A 16663-nucleotide genomic window follows, 5' to 3' on the forward strand; every position below is an offset into this window, starting at 1 on the left:
CATTTGTGCAGAAGGATTATCTAGTATGTTGCAGTATGAAGAAGAAGTTGGTCGCATGGAGGGAATTAGAGTGTGCAGGAATGCACCATCAGTATCACACCTTTTATTTGCTAATGATTCTCTAATTCTCATGAGAGCAGATGTGTTAAATGCAACTTCCTTACAACAAGTACTGGATACCTATTGTGCAAGTTCAGGGCAAATGGTGAGTCTGGCTAAATCAAGTATATTTTTCAGTCCTAATACTAGTGTGGTGTCTAAGGCGGAAATTAGCCAAATTCTTCATATAGACACCGAAGCTCTTTCAGATAAATATCTTGGGCTACCAGCTATAGTTGGTGCAGATAAGAGTGATTGTTTCAGGCATTTTGTTGAAAGAATTAAGGAGAGATTACTAGGATGGATGGAAAAACAATTGTCTGTTGGGGGCAAAGAAATTTTGTTAAAGGCGGTGGCACAAGCTATCCCTGTTTTTGCTATGTCTGTTTTCAGTTTGCCCAAGGGGATATGCAAAGAAATTACAGATATTATTGCCCAGTTTTGGTGGGGTGATGATGAAGATCATAGGAGAATGCACTGGATGGCATGGTGGAAGCTCTGTATTCCAAAAAGTGAAGGAGGTATGGGCTTTAGAGACCTATATTCTTTTAATCTAGCTATGTTGGCTAAACAGTGCTGGAGACTCGTCACTGATGCAGATTCTTTGGTGGCGAGAGTTTTAAAAGCTAAATATTATCCTAATGGAAGCATTCTTACTGCTACTCCAAAAAATGGGTCATCCTTTACTTGGCAAAGTATCCTTAAGGGACTGGAAACTTTTAAGAAAGGGTATATTTGGAGAATTGGGACCGGGGAAGAAGTGAATATATGGAAGGATCCTTGGATCCCAGCTAGTTCTGATTTGAAGGTTATCACTCCTCGGGGCCAAACAGTGTTGACACGGGTGTGTGAGTTAATTGATCCTATGACGGGCACTTGGGATGAGGACTTACTACAACATATTTTCTATCCTGTAGATGTTCGCAGAGTACTACAGATTCCTATCAATCTCCATGCCTTTGATGATTTTATTGCGTGGCAACCAAGCCGGACTGGTATTTTCTCTGTTCGCACAGCTTACCATTTACAATGGATGCATACTTTTCGAGCACATGGAACTAGGATGGAGAACCCTGGTGGATCCACACCTCTGGCAGTCTGGAGTACACTTTGGAAACTCCCAGTTCCACGTAAAGTTCAAGTATTTGGATGGAGGTTGTTACGAGGAATCATCCCGCTACGAGCTATCCTCACTAATAGGCATGTCGGGTCTAATGGAGCCTGCCCAATCTGCCATCAGGGGGCGGAGGACATCAAGCATCTTCTATTCCAGTGCACGCATGCAAGGGATTTGTGGGACCGACTAGGCTTGCTGGAACTAGTGAATCAATCATTGCCAGTGGATAGATCGGGATCGATCATTGTCGCGCATATACTGTCACTTCCGGACAGTCATCTATATATGCATCCGAACATCAATTTTAAACAGGCCATTTTGGTGGGAGCGTGGTACCTATGGTGGATTAGGTGGCAGGCCACACACAGTGAAACATACCCACCCTCATGGAGATGGCCTATCTCAGTCCTGTCCATTGTGAGGAATTTCTAAAATGCCTCTAACCGAATGACCGAGTTGCCTGAAACAAAATGGAGGAAACCGGACCCAAGATTCATAAAACTTAATGTTGACGCAGCTTTTTTTGCACATGAGGGCATTGGTGCAACTGCAGCTATTCTCAGAGACAACAGGGGAAATTTTATTGCGGCTCACTGCAAATTCATTGCTATTGCAGCCGATGCTATCACCACGAAGGCAATGGCCATGAGAGATGGATTACTATTCGCTAATTCCCTTGGTTTTAGTAGGATAGAAGTGGAGTCTGATTCCCTTCAAGTCATTAATTTCTGCTCTGGACAAACAAGATGGTGGGATGAAGCTGCAGTCGTATTTGCAGAATGCATAGATATTTGTTCTTCTATTGGAAAGGTCACCTTTAAGCATTGCTTACGATCATATAATAATGTAGCGCATGTGCTAGCTAATCATAGTTATCATAATAAGTCCTCTTTTAGTTGGTTGGACGAGCCTCTCGATTTCTTGATGAGGAAACTCGTGGACGATGTAAGCGTGTTTTAATTCAATAAAGCTAGCCATGATGGCCTTTCCTTAAAAACAAAAAATTCTGCGCTTTTCCTGATCCACTCCACTGCATATGCCGTGTTCAAAACGGCGCGAGAAATATCTTGAGCAAACTAGTACGTATATGGAACCCCCAAAAAACGATATGGAACCCTAAGTTTAAGAAAACTTATGTCGAAATTTATAAGTTTTCTTTCGTTGCATAATCGCAACTTTTGCGCTAATAATTGTCACCTCATCCAAATTATCCATATACCGCAAAAACTGACCGACAACCATGGATGTAGGAGGAACAAGACGTCGGTATTCATAGACTTGGATGCATTTTTCAGCTTCTGTAAAGGTGTTTTGTTAAGGCATGTGCTACTTAACATATGGCCTTTGAACTTTTCGCAAATATTTTGGATGAAAATTCAAAGTTCCGCCCACATGTTGACCAAATTTTGACTGTAATTCAAAGTTTCCAAAATTATTTTAATCAATTCTAGAAAACAATAAATTTTAGAAAATTTTAAACAATGGATATTCTGGAAAAGTTTTGGCTCAACTGGATGAGGAGTTTGAGAGATAATTATTCTAAAGTTTGTGGTTGGCCCAATCATGGAAAAGTTGTAACTCTCCAAATAAATGAGAAAATATAGAAAATCATAAATAGTTCATGGACCCCGATAACGCTCGGATGTTTGGGATTTGGCTATGGCAAATCGAATGTTTTCAATGACTATTTTAATGCTCGAGGATGGCAATTTTAGTTGGCAAGCATGACAACACCGTGCTCAGTGTTTTTTTTTCCTAGAAAATTGCCCTACGTGTCAACTAAACTTGTCATTCTCGCGTCACAAAAATTGCCATCCAAACATTCGATTTGCCATGGTCAAATCCCGAACGTTCTAGCAAGTGACCAGGTCAGATAAATCAAGGAGATCAAACATGAATTCTTGACATGGTTTCACTAATGGGCATTTACAAGATTACAACGCTATGGTATTGTGTAACAAACAATTTTAGCTGATATACACCACAATGTGTAACTTCAATACACAATGACTACCATGACCATATAAAAATACACAAATTAACATGAATCATACTTCCTTTGTTATATTAGCTAAATTCACAATCAGGAGTTTATCATGGATAAGTACCATTGTCGTGACATGAGTCGCCCGTCAAATACTTGGATTTTGGAGATTTATACTTCTTCACTACCACTGCTGCTGCTGTTTTTCCGCACATTCAACTTGCACAAAGGGCAAGTTGCATTGATGTGAAGCCACTTGTCAATGCAAGCGCAGTGGAAATGGTGGCCACAAGGGAGTTCACGCAGCTCTGCGCCATCATCATACACTGAAAGGCAGATGCAGCACTCCTGCATCGACCAAGCAGATGATGAATCATTTCAAAATAAAGTTAGTATATGAGCTCATAGAAAAGCAGAAGCAATGCACAGATAAAGCACTTAAGCTGAAACAGGACCAACAGGCTCAGGATGATGGTGCTAAAAGAAATGCATTTGAGCTAAAGAGCTGATAATTCATTAATCTGGTTTCTAGTACAACAAAAAACCATTCAGAACAAAGTAATTTCGACGCTAAAACCTATGTGTATGTGCAAGGATTTGTTACGTGCACAAAGAAAAGCAATCGCTACAAAGACTATAAACATGTTTTGTCAAAATGCACAAGTCAATTAATAGTAAGCACACGTTCATTTGTTTATGACTAGATAATTGCCCGTGCGTTGCAATTGGACCACAAATATTTAGTACACGGTCACCGTGATTTACCTTCTATTTTATTAGCAATGTGACTTCGTACCAAAAAAGTATTTTGACTGCCAACTGAATCAGTACTTATCGACTCACCAAAGATAACATGATTTTATTTGGTGAGCCAATAAGACGTGCAGAAGTTGAGGCGGTTTTCAAGAAAAAACAGCAAAACCAAGAACGGAGGTGGAGCAGGAAGGGAGGACGAAAAAAACGATGTAAGACGGAAACTTGAATATTTTTAAGTAGGAAGAGAATCAGTACTTGTTGGCTTGCCAAAGAAAACATGGGTTTATTTGGGAAGCCAATAAGACGTGGGGCAGTTGAGGTGGTTTTACTTTGGCAAAACCGAAAACGGAAGTGTGGTGGGGAGGCAGCACGAAAGAAACGAATGTAAGACAAGACCTTGCGTATTTTTTTATTTCTTTATGATTTCCGACATCAAATTTAGACTCAGATACCATGTTAATGGGATAAATCAGTTCCACAGTTCAAGTGGGCCCACCACACTACAGCTTGAAATTCCTCTCCATCTGGATATTTGCAGTGAGGATTCACAGCAGAACACCTTTTTGCATTTCCCAATATTTACAGGGAAATATTTCGTAGTTTTGTAGCTAAGCTGGCCATGACCATGAAAAACTGTGATATACACCCTCCTTTTGGTCTTGTCTTCAGTCAAACTGTTCTAAGTTTGACCAACTCTATAGAAAAAAGTATCAACATATACAATACCAAATAAACTTTATACTGAAAAAAAAATCCTGATAGATCTCGTGATACTAGTTTGGTAGTGTAGATGTGAATATTTTTTCTACAAACTTGGTCAAACTTAAAACAATTTGACTTAAGAGAAGACTGAGTAGCTTTGTATAGACGAAAGGAGGGAGTACCAAATATTTTTTCTACCAAGTTCCATACATGTAAATGTATCATATAAAATTACAGAGTAAGTTGGTATAATAAAGTAGGTTCACATAAGCAGGAACCAGTTTGGCAAATAAATTTATACATTTCAAGGACAAAAGGCGGCGAACTTACTGCATCTTCAGCTGCAAGTACTTTCTCAATAGGTTGGTTAGTACCACACTCTATCATTATTCCACCAGAAGATTCAGTTGTGGTGACAGATTGCTTTTCAGGCTCTTCCATCCTCCGAAATTTGTATTTCGGAATTTGGCGAATGTCATCTTCGGAAGCACCCTCCTAGTATAAACAGATTGTGAAAAGAAGTGTATCCGTCTACTCGATGAAAAAGGTTTATGCTTTATTTTTGTGTAGGCAGACTATACAAATGTAATGCAAGCCCAAAAAGTATTAAGAGAAGCTAGGAATCAGAACTATCAGTCTGCAATTAAACAATATCAATATAAGTTCAGAAGACATTTATCAGGGAACTAGTACCCATATGCCAACCAGACTCAGTTGAGACAGGTGGCACACCTGCACTTCCACTTGTCATTGGGATTCATCAACAGGATTCAGAAGTGGGCAACAGTTGGACAACAATAACAAAAACTATTCAAAAGACATACCAACACAACAGAAACCACTTTAATATTTCAATTTCCTGATTCAAAAGACAGCTCTGGTTTTAACAATTTGCCAACATCTATAACTTGTAAAGTAGCTGAGTAAGACTTGGTCGGCTAAATCAGACCATAAATATAGCTTACACTATTTAATCTAATTACACGGCACTTTTGAAATGCTAGACCACGTGTTCCTTGTATATGGCCAATAACAATTAACAATGCCTAACCAGTTGACTTTTAGAACAAATTGTGCATTGGCTGGTTACTGGTATAGTCATGACTAGGTATAGTGTTATGAGAACCACCAGCATAAGAATACACGAGAACAAATAGTGAAACTAGCATATGTTGGCACCAGATAAACTGTAACTTAACGGGCATTTACAAAACACACACTTGAGAAGCCATACCTGATCTGATACTGCATATAAAATTGCTATGATACAAGGGAGGCAGCAACAAACAGCAATACCAATGATGCAAGCCAGAGCAACACAAAAGACGACAAAGAAAACATCAAATGCCAGAAATACGATGCAAAGCCTGCAGGAAGTTGTAAGGAAATATGTTCATAGTGTCAAACAAATAAAATGAAAATCCATACAAAAAGGTCCAAGCATATCTTATCAAACTATATGTACCAGTAGAGCTGAGGTGCATCATGGGTAAGAACTTGTCCACCAGCAGATACCCAGTAAAATCCAATTATCCACCATATAAAGGAGAACATTGTATTAGCAGATTCCAGATGTTTTGCTACACTGCAATGGTACATATAACTCCAATCAGGAAATAAGACATGGTGGAAATTAACATATTGCAAAGAATACACAAAACTCTAATGTAAGGGCAGCAAAACAAGAAGAAAAGTGTGAAATGAATTCAACACCAAACTACAGTTACTTAATTGAAATGAAGAAAGTGAACACTGGTAAAATATAATTGCAAGGAAACTTGCATACAAGCATAGGAGGTAAAAGCACAAATTCATATTGTCAATGAAAATAGAAATGCCTAACCACCAGGCTGGTGCTTATATAACCAGAGATGCAGAATAGAACAATTACAGACATATTTCTCCAAGAAGTCGTATACAGCCTTACATCATAATACAAATCAACGTGTTAGTTGTCTGTCCAAGCCACATATATGGATAAAATTGTTCAAGATTTAGGATGGTATGGGGAACTTCTAATAACACTAGTATTTGATATTCACAAGAAAATGCATGTGTTCAAATTTTGTGCTCCGTAATAGGCTCACACCCAGATAAACCGGCATAACTCAGCATGCATTAGCAAAAGCAAGGTGGACGAAGACCAATATAATGAAGATTGCCAAAAATGAAGGGAACACAGGAAACAACTGGAGTTGTCTAATCCAATTAGCTTCACAGCTAAAGTAACTCGATTTCAACAATTAGCTTCACAGCTTCAAATACTCAGTTTGTCAGGAAATAACAGAGTAACGACAAATAAATATACCACATAATTAATTCTACCTCCATAATATTCCTATATGGTACTCCCTATTATGTTCCGCTCAGAATGAAAGTACACCCACGCAGGGAACAAGTCAAGGAAAGAACATTAGGATACAGCTAGTCATGAACTCCTAGTACAAATTTATAGGGAACAGAGGAACATAATTGTGCTTAAGTTAAAGGACTGCAATGGTATTCACAAAATTACCTGACGAAGTCGCCAGTGCGTCCATGGGGACCGCTCTCTCCGGCGTCGTCTATGGACGAGGATGATCCATCAGTGCCCCTCTCCTCGTCGGCGGCCGTAGAGGACCCGCCACGCTGGCCGTGACGCACACGATACTCCATGGCAACACAGACCATGTGCAGGACGCACTGAACGGCATACCCGGCTACCCAAATACGGAGCGGCACAGACGGGCTTTCGTCGCCGCTGAGCACGAGCACGACGGCGGTGGTGAGGATGAAGGCGAGGTTCCAGAGGAGGTCGAGTGCCACGACAGGGCGGGAGTACGCCCAGTCGGCCTGGCGCTCCTCTAGCTGCTCCGCCGCAGTCTCCCGCACGAGCAGGGACGGCTCCCGCATCGCCCGCCGACCGCCCTGCCGCAGCAGCCGCGCCGTCCCACGGAGCGATGGCCGGCGCAGCGCGCCACGGCGCCGCCCACCGCCGCCGAGCAGCGGCGCTGAGTCAAGGAGCTCGTCGCCGCGAGGACTCGGGGATCGTGGGGTCGCCATCGCAGGAACCCTAGCGAAATGGGGAGGAGGTGTGTGCGTCTTTGTTACCTTCTCCCCTGCGGAAATGGGAGAAGACTCGGGTTTTCCTTCCAAGGTGACTACGGCGCGTGATTCATTTCTTTCTTTCTTTCTTGAGCACCAAGTACTAGTAGTTTTTTTTAGCACTAAAACTTTATTCCTCACATAACTGTCATATCCTTGTCGAATTAGCAAAGATTTTGGTTCGAAATGCTTTCATTTAATTAATCAGCCCCACCTTTTCCTATGCTCTGATCTCTGAGCCCTTATTTAGCTTGGGTATCCCTTTAAATTAAATTTCTATTTTCAAAAACGGGTTTTAGCATTGATGGTTTGATACCAAACCATGGGTGGATTTCCCCTTTTCAAGAACACGTTTCAGGTAGACTTTTTTTTAATACGATTTAGGTTTTTTATGTGATTTCAGGTGGACTTTGAAATTGGGCTCTTTGGATAGAGAGAGAGAGAGAGAGAGAGAGAGAAACTAGGCTAGTTTTAGAAGATCACATGTAATTCTAGTGTTCTGGCAAAAAATAACAAGCAACTTAAGTGAAGGAATGTCAAAAGAATAGAACCCCACTCTTCATATAGTGGACCCGTGTTGCTTCCTTGAGGGTCATTCGGGAGACAACCCAAACCAGTGAGAATGCCCCTAGGAAAAACTCGTGCAATTGATGACGGCGGGGTCCTTTCTATTAGTAGTGGTGGAGTGTGGCGTTGCATTGCGACGATGGTTGGGTCGCGATGGGTGTCACATACCAGATTTAAAATTTCAAATCGGGTATATTAAAAAATTCACAGGGAATTAAATTTCTTGTAGAAAATTGTTGCTTGTTTGCCTCTAGCTGGAAAATTGCATAGAAATTGCCTAGGATTTGCTTGTTGATTGATTATGTTGCCTTGTGTGATGCACCTAGAGAGTCAAAGGCCCTATGCCAACTTTCAAACCCTTGTTTGAAACTTGGAAAAACAGAATAAACCTCAAAAGTTTTGGGGAATAATTTTGAAATCCAAATAGGGCGACCAATTAAAATGTTTATTTTGGGCATAAGGCTATCCCTAATAAGTCATTCAAGCCCTAATGATTTTTCCCTAAATGGTTGAAATGGATTGATTTGGAATCAATTCAAAAATCAAAGGAAATGTTATTAAAAGGGACTTTGCATTCTTTTGGCAAGAAAGTGAATTTCATAAGTCCAACAAGCCGCCCGTCGGCGACCCCACCTACTCCGTCACTAACCTTACCACCTTTGGCGGGATTTGGCGAGGCTAGAGCTCCTCTTGACCCGCCATTGCCACTGTTGCAGTCTAGGACACCGTGCACATCCACTAGACATCGCCGCCTTGACTAGAGCGTCGATCCCAACGAAGGTCGAGCCCCACCGCTGCTTCGCCATTGCTAGCGATGAGGTGAGCACACGCTTGAGCCACGCACCATGTCCTCGATCATAGGAGCTCATTTTTGTTGCGTGCATCCTCACCCGAGAGCTCCACCGCCTCGGTCACCTTCGGCGAGCCTCCCTGATGTCGTCTCCATCGTCCCTAGCCGCGGCCAGCACCACCATCGTCAGCCGCGTCCACCTGTGTTCTTCGTTGCCGCCGGCGACCACGGGAATGACCGGAGCGTCCACTCTCGAAGCCTGCGCCGCCGTACTCGCATTTTCTCGCAAGACCCCGATGAAATTCTGGTGACCTAGTGTCACCCCTCGGTGAGGATCTAATCTCGTCCATTGACCTCAATCCAATGGCTTACGTGCACACACTTAAATCCAAACAGTATCGACTAAGCACACACTGCCATGCCACCAACTTTATTTGAAACATTATTCACTCGTTATGTTAATTAAAAAATAGTTTTGCAGAAAACCCCCTAGATGTTAAAACTATCATAACTCTTTATCCATAAATCCAAATTTAGTGATTCTTTTTTTGCAAAATGACCCTTAGAAAATGCAATTTCACCTGGACTAATAAAATTTAGAATTTGAATAGTTTCAAATTCAAATAGAACGAGTTTAAATTTGAGTAGGGCATAACTTGCATTTTAGAAATCCTATTTAGTTGATTCTTTTTGCAGAATAAACCTAGTAACATATAGTTCCAACTTAGCTCACTCTAGTTTAATATTATATAATTTAATATTTTAATTTTAATATAGTTTAAGCAATAGCTATAATTCAAATAGTATTGAACCCAAAACTAGTTTAATCTTGAAACAAAAATGTTTGTTAGAATAAATATTTTGCAACTAAGTTCGGAAACTTAAAATGAAATGTAGTAAATATTTTGGGGATTATTATTTGACTTTAGGGAATTTAATTTGAATTAAATTCAAACTTAGATTGGAACTAACTTTGAAACCATAGGTTTAATTTGAATAAAACTTTTGCAATATGATTTAGTAATTTGAATTAAACCTAGTAATTTTTGGGGTATAATTGACTTTAGGGAATTAATTTAAATTGAATTTAGTCAGACTTAAATAATTTTTGAAAAACTAATTGAACTTAGCAAATGAATTTGGATTTAAACTTGACTTTAGTTTAAACTTGATTCTAAATAAATAAAGTTTAGTAATTATATCGAATTGTTTTGACTTAGGGAAGACAATAAATATATCTGAGTTGTGAACTGACTTAGTCAATTATGAAATCATTCACAATTCAATTTATGGTAAACTCAAACTTAAGGAAATCAAATCAAATTATGAACTCAATTCAACTTGAATTCAAATGAGATGAACCCTAATTTAAATCCAAATTGAAATTGGAAGCCATGCCAAGTTATTATTTTTAGACCTTAGTCTATCCAAGCTCATGAAAGGTTGATGATGACCCACAAGTATAGGGGGTCAATCGTAGTCCTTTCGATAAGTAAGAGTGTCGACCACAACAAGGAGCAAAAGGAAATGACAAGCGGTTTTCAGAAAGGTATTTTCTGCAAGCACTGAAATTGTCGGTAATAAATAGTTTAATAGCAAGATAATTTGTAACGAGCAATAAGTAGTAACGGTAACAAAAGTGCAACAAGGTAGCCCAATCCTTTTTGTAGCAAAGGATAGGATGGACCGGTCTCTTATAATAAGCAAAGTGTTCTTGAGGACACAAGGGAATTTTATCTAGTCACTTTCATCATGTTTGTTTGATTCACGTTCACTACTTTGATAATTTGATATGTGGGTGGACCGGTACTTGGGTGCTATTCTTACTTGAACAAACCTTCCACTTATGATTAACCCCTCTCGCAAGCATCCGCAACTAAGAAAGGAGAATTAAGATAAATCTAACCACAACAATAAGCATATGGATCAAAACCAGCCCCTTACATAATAGCGCATAAACTAGGGTTTAAGCTTTTGTCACTCTAGCAACCCATCATCTAATTACTACTCCACAATGCATTCCCTTAGGCCCAAAAATGGTGAAGTGTCATGTAGTCGGCGTTCACATAACATCACTGTTACGACATATCTCTCTCAAGGTAGTTTTGGTGATTGATGACAACATGTTTGTGGACTAATCTTGTGCTTTGAATTATTCACAGATTCTCCCCTGGCACGAGACGCCTTCTTCCCCTCGGAGTGTATTTCAAGACGGTGTAGCTCTTTCGTTTCTTTCTCGGTGGACTAGTTGCATAGAGGGCATCGTACTATCAAGAGGGGGTCCGCTGGGGTTTTGCATGGGTGGAATCATCACGTACACATCTGCTTCTCACCCTCCGAGCATTTCCTTTCCATTGAAGATATCTCTCCTCTCTTCCTTGTCCTGTCTGGGTCTAAGCGGTAGTACCACGCACCCAGCGGTAGTACCGCTGAGGAGCCAAGCGGCAGTACCGCTCCGCAGCGGTAGTACCGCCCTTGGCTCCATAGCAGTAGTACCGCTGGGGGCCTGGCACCTCCGCTGTGTCCTTAGCGTATTTGAGAGATCCCTTCTCTCTCTCTCTCTCGCCCCAGCGGTAGTACCACACTGCCTGCGGTACTATGGCCGAAGGGTCACAAGCAGCAGTACCGCTCCACAGCGGTACTACCGCCCTTGACCCCACTACCGTAGTACCGCTGGGTAGTCTGGCTCCTACCGCCTCGATTCGAGAGGTCTTTTTCTCGTGTCGGGTTTTGCGGCACTAGTCACGGTTGTAGTGGCGGTAGTACCGTTCCAGGAGCGGTAGTACCGCCCTACCACCGCGGTAGGGCCGTAATTGGGGTCCGTTCCCTACTAAGTCTCCTTAGCGCGGCAGTACTGCTGGGTGGCGCGGCAGTACCGTCGCCTGGCGGTAGTACCGCCCCCTCTCTGTGGTAGTACCGCCCTGTGCGGGGCTGGTTGGTGGGGGGCAACGGGATTGTTGCCCCCACTATAAAAGGGAGTCTCCTTCCTCCTTCTCACCTACCTCTTCCTCCCCCAAGCTCCATTTATTGCTCAAGCTCCATTAAATACTCCAAGCTTCATTTCCGTCCGATCTATCTCTCTAGCCAATCAAATTTGTTGATTTGCTCGGGAGTGGTTGAGAAGGCCCCGATCTACACTTCCACCAAGGGATTTTTGATTCCCCCACTCATCCCTAGCAGACCTTGTTACTCTTGGGTGTTTGAGCACCCTAGACGGTTGAGGTCACCTCAGAGCCATATTCCATTGTGGTGAAGCTTCGTGGTCTTGTTGGGAGCCTCCGATTAAGTTGTGGAGTTTGCCCCAACCTTGTTTGTAAAGGTTCGGTCGCCGCCTTCAAGGGCACCAATAGTGGAATCACGGCATCTCGCATTGCGTGAGGGCGTGAGGAGAATACGGCGGCCCTAGTGGCTTCTTGGGGAGCATTGTGCCTCCACACCGCTCCAACGGAGACGTACTTCCCCTTAAAAGGAAGGAACTTCGGTAACACATCCTCGTCTCCACCGGTTCCACTCTTGGTTATCTCTTACCTTTACTTGTGCAAGCTCTTTATTGTTTCTACCCTTGCTTGCTTGTATGCTTGTTGTTATTGCATCATATAGGTTGCTCACCTAGTTGCACATCTAAACAACCTACTTTGATGCAAAGTTTAATTTGGTAAAGAAAAGCTAAAAATTGGTAGTTGCCTATTCACCCCCCCCCCCTCTAGTCAACCATATCGATCCTTTCAATTGGTATCAGAGCCTCGTCTCTTTCTTAAGGACTTTACCGTCCAAAGAGTATGGTTGATATCGTAGACGGTGTGGAGGAACACTCCGGTGTGAATCCGATCTCGTCTACGGGAGATGGGGGAACTTCGGTCTCTCGTGAGGAGTTCAATGTGGCCTTGGAGACATTGAAAACCTCCATGACGACCGAAGTTGAAAGCATGTTTACTAAATTTCTTGAGGGGCTTAAACTTTCCACCGCACCGTTGAAAGTGGGTGATCCCGCCAACAAGGTGTCGGATGCTATCCCCGACAAGGGGGAAGCTAGTAGTGAAAAGGCTCCTTCTTCTAGTGGCAAGAATGGCACCGGCATCTTTGCCCATGTGGAACCACCACTTGTTTATGGTGGACCAGTTCCTTCCACTCATTTGAATCATGCCGGTCCTCCCCCTAAGATTGTGAAAAATGAGGATTTTGATTCTTGGGTTTACCGCTTTAAACATCATTTAAATCATGTGAACACTAACCTTTGGAGAATCATTGAAGAAGGTTTCTATCCACATGATCCAAGCAACTTCACTCCTCGAGAAGCCGCGGACAATCAATTCAATGAGAATGCTCTCTTCATCATTCAAGATGCAATTCCACCCGAAGACCTACCTCATCTTCGTCCCTTCGCCTTGGCCAAAGATGCATGGCATTGTGTCGTGTCTCTCTACCGGGAAGCGCAAGCATTCAACGCTCCAACTATGAAGTGGTACAAGATGAGGTCGATGAGTTTGCAATGAAGGAAGATGAAGAATCTCGTGAGCTTTATCGGAGAGTAACCAAACTCGCGGTCTCACTACGAGATCACGGGAGCAAGGACACGGATGACAATTGGATCAAGCGCAAATTCCTCAAGGCAATGATGCCCTACCACAAGGCCATGTCCTCCATCATTCATCAAAGACCGGACTTCCACACTTTGACCTCAAGCGAAGTGTTGGATGAGTTTGTGGCCATGAACATTTTGGACAAGACCACCGATAATGCGGTGCTCCATTCTCAACGGGCAAAGAAGCCTAACCTTGCATTAAAGGCCAAGCTCACCGTGGAAGAAGAAGAAGAGGAAGAAGAGGAGAGCAACCCCGAAGATACAAAATATGCATATCATGAACACATGGCACTTGCTTCAAGGCAATTTTGGAGCAAGAAAAACTCGAGGCCCAACTTTAGCAAAAACAACTCGAGTGGCACAAGGGGCAAGCAACGTGTAAGAACTTGCTACAATTGCGGCAACGTGAGTCATTTCGTTGCGGAATGCCTGTATGAGAAGAGGGAAGACAATGGTGGCAAACTCATCCGAAAGGACAAGGCCAAGTCGTTCCCCAACAAGAACAACTTCACCAAGAAGACTCCTCCCAAGGCCTTGGTTGTGCAAGAAGAGTACAATGAGGATGATGACGATGATGAAGATGATGAGTCAGTTGCCATGGCCTCCGTTGCCATTGCAACAACGTCACGGGTGTCTCTCTTCGACTCACCCAACGAGAGCATCACCGCCAAGTGCCTCATGGCTAAAGCCACCAACAAGGTAACCTCCAACATCAAAACTACCATCATTAATCATCCTTCCCCAACGGATAGCATTAATGAACTTGAGGGAGCTAATGTGGAGGCTAACGAGTTTGAGGCTTTTATGGGCAAACTCAAGGGAAAATCCAAGAAGCACTTTGTTGCTCTCTTGGAACAACTTGGTGAGGCCAATGACATGATTGAGGCTCACGAAGACACCATCTCTAAGATGGAAGGGCATAGTCGTGACTATGCTGATGAGATTTCGGATCTTTCCAATGCTCTTGAGGAAGAGCGTGGTCTTCGTTTGGCTCTTGAGGAGTCACACTGTAACACCCTCGATGCGGCTATATCTCCCACGTGTCGAAGCATGACTTAGAGGCATAACCGCATTGAAAGCAATGTCGCAAGTGAGGTAATCTTCACACAACCCATGTAATACATAAGGGAAAAGATACATAGTTGGCTTACAATCGCCACTTCACACAATACATGAATAAAGCATTACAACATCCAAATACAATCAAGGTCCGACTACGGAACCAAAATAAAAGAAGAACCCCAAATGCGACAAGGTCCCCGATCGACCCCAACTGGGCTCCACTACTGATCAACTAGAACGAAACAACACAAAGGACAAGATCTTCATCGAGCTCCTCCTTGAGCTTGGTTGCGTCATCTGCACGGACTCATCGGCACCTGCAAGCTGGTTTTGGAAGTATTTGTGAGCCACGGGGACTCAGCAATCTCGCACCCTTGCGATCAAGACTATTTAAGCTTAAGGGTAAGGTAAAGGTATGAGGTGGAGCTGCAGCAAGCGACTAGCATATATGGTGGCTAACATACGCAAATGAGAGCGAGAAGAGAAGGCAAAGCACGGTCGATAAAAGTATGATCAAGAAGTGATCCTATAGCAACCTACGTCAAGCATAACTCCAACAACCGTGTTCACTTCCCGGACTCCGCCGGAAAGAGACCATCACGGTTACACACGCGGTTGATGCATTTTAATTAAGTTAAGGTTCAAGTTATCTACAACCGGACATTAACAAATTCCCATCTGCCCATAACCGCGGGCACGGCTTTCGAAAGTTCAAATCCCTGCAGGGGTGTCCCAACTTAGCCCATGACAAGCTCTCACGGTCAACGAAGGAATAGACCTCCTCCCGAGACATTCCGATCAAACTCGGTATCCCGGTTCTTCAAGACATCCTTGACAATGGTAAAACAAGTCCAGCAAAGCCGCCCGATGTGCCGACATCCTGATGGGAGCTGCACATATCTCGTTCTCAGGGCAACACCAGATAGGTCAAGCTACGAGTAAAACCAGCCCTCAAGTTTCCCCGAGGTGGCCCCGCAGGCTGCCCATTTCGGACCAACACTTAGACAAGCACTGGCCCGGGGGGTTAAAATAAGATGACCCTTGGGATGCGCGACTCCCAAGGGAAAAAAGGCTAGGTGGCAAACGGTAAAACCAAGGTTGGGCCTTGCTGGAGGAGTTTTATTCAAAGCGAACTGTCAAGGGGTTCCATTATAACCCAACCGCGGAAGGAACGCAAAATCCGGGAACATAACACCGATATGACAGAAACTAGGACGGCAAGAGTGGAACAAAACACCAGGCATAAGGCCGAGCCTTCCACCCTTTACCAAGTATATAGATGCATTAATTAAATAAGAGATATTGTGATATCCCAACAAGTAAACATGTTCCAACAAGGAACGGTATCTCCATGTTCCAACAAGGAACAAACTTCAATATTCACCTGCAACTAACAACGCTATAAGAGGGGCTGAGCAAGCGGTAACATAGCCAAACAACGGTTTGCTAGGACAAGGTGGGTTAGAGGCTTGGTTCAACAATATGGGTGGCATGATAAGCAAGTGGCAGGTATCGCAGCATAGGCATAGCAAAAGAGCGAGCAACTAAGCAAAGCAAAGATAGAAGTGATTTCGAGGGTATGGTCATCTTGCCTGAAATCCCACAAGGAAGAAGAACGAGTCCATGAAGAAGACAAACGGACGTAGACGAACGGTTCCTCACAAGCACGACATTACCGGAACCAACCCGAAGAAGCAAACACCATAAAGAAGCACACAACATAGTAAACAACCACCACATAGACACAGCATGATGCGCAAACAAGTATGATGCATGTCCGGTTTAAAGAGGGCATGGCAAGGCAAAGTGCAACAACCAAAACTACAAATTAAGTGGAGCTCAATATGCAACGAGTTGCATATTGACGGAGCACCACATCAATTATTTAGTTCTCTCTCGTTTATGTACCCCAACAATATT

The 16663-nt window shown here is 42.9% G+C and overlaps 1 protein-coding gene across 1 annotated transcript; it reads right to left on the minus strand.

Annotated features, from left to right (window-relative positions):
* Window positions 1–3090: 3090 nt before the first annotated feature.
* On the minus strand, window positions 3091–7789 carry LOC123127980 (E3 ubiquitin-protein ligase At1g63170). The gene is made up of 5 exons (XM_044547865.1): window positions 7174–7789; window positions 6124–6243; window positions 5893–6025; window positions 4989–5153; window positions 3091–3548 (listed from the first exon to the last, which is right to left on the minus strand). The coding sequence occupies exons 1-5, from the start codon at window positions 7698–7700 to the stop codon at window positions 3372–3374; spliced, it is 1122 nt and encodes a 373-aa protein (XP_044403800.1). The 5' UTR covers window positions 7701–7789; the 3' UTR covers window positions 3091–3371.
* Between the last annotated feature and the right edge of the window lie 8874 nt (window positions 7790–16663).

Source organism: Triticum aestivum, chromosome 6A (genome assembly GCF_018294505.1).
Source record: "Triticum aestivum cultivar Chinese Spring chromosome 6A, IWGSC CS RefSeq v2.1, whole genome shotgun sequence".
In the NCBI taxonomy this organism is placed as follows: Eukaryota; Viridiplantae; Streptophyta; class Magnoliopsida; order Poales; family Poaceae; genus Triticum; species Triticum aestivum.

What these genes read in the sequence shown, in the direction of transcription:
- LOC123127980 (XM_044547865.1), bottom strand. Translation starts at nt 7,700, where the DNA reads ATGGCGACCCCACGATCCCCGAGTCCTCGCGGCGACGAGCTCCTTGAC. An exon ending in CGCACTGGCGACTTCGTCAG is followed by an intron (nt 6,244 to 7,173) that starts GTAATTTTGTGA and finishes GTACCATTGCAG; the next exon opens with TGTAGCAAAACATCTGGAAT. An exon ending in GATGCACCTCAGCTCTACTG is followed by an intron (nt 6,026 to 6,123) that starts GTACATATAGTT and finishes AACTTCCTGCAG; the next exon opens with GCTTTGCATCGTATTTCTGG.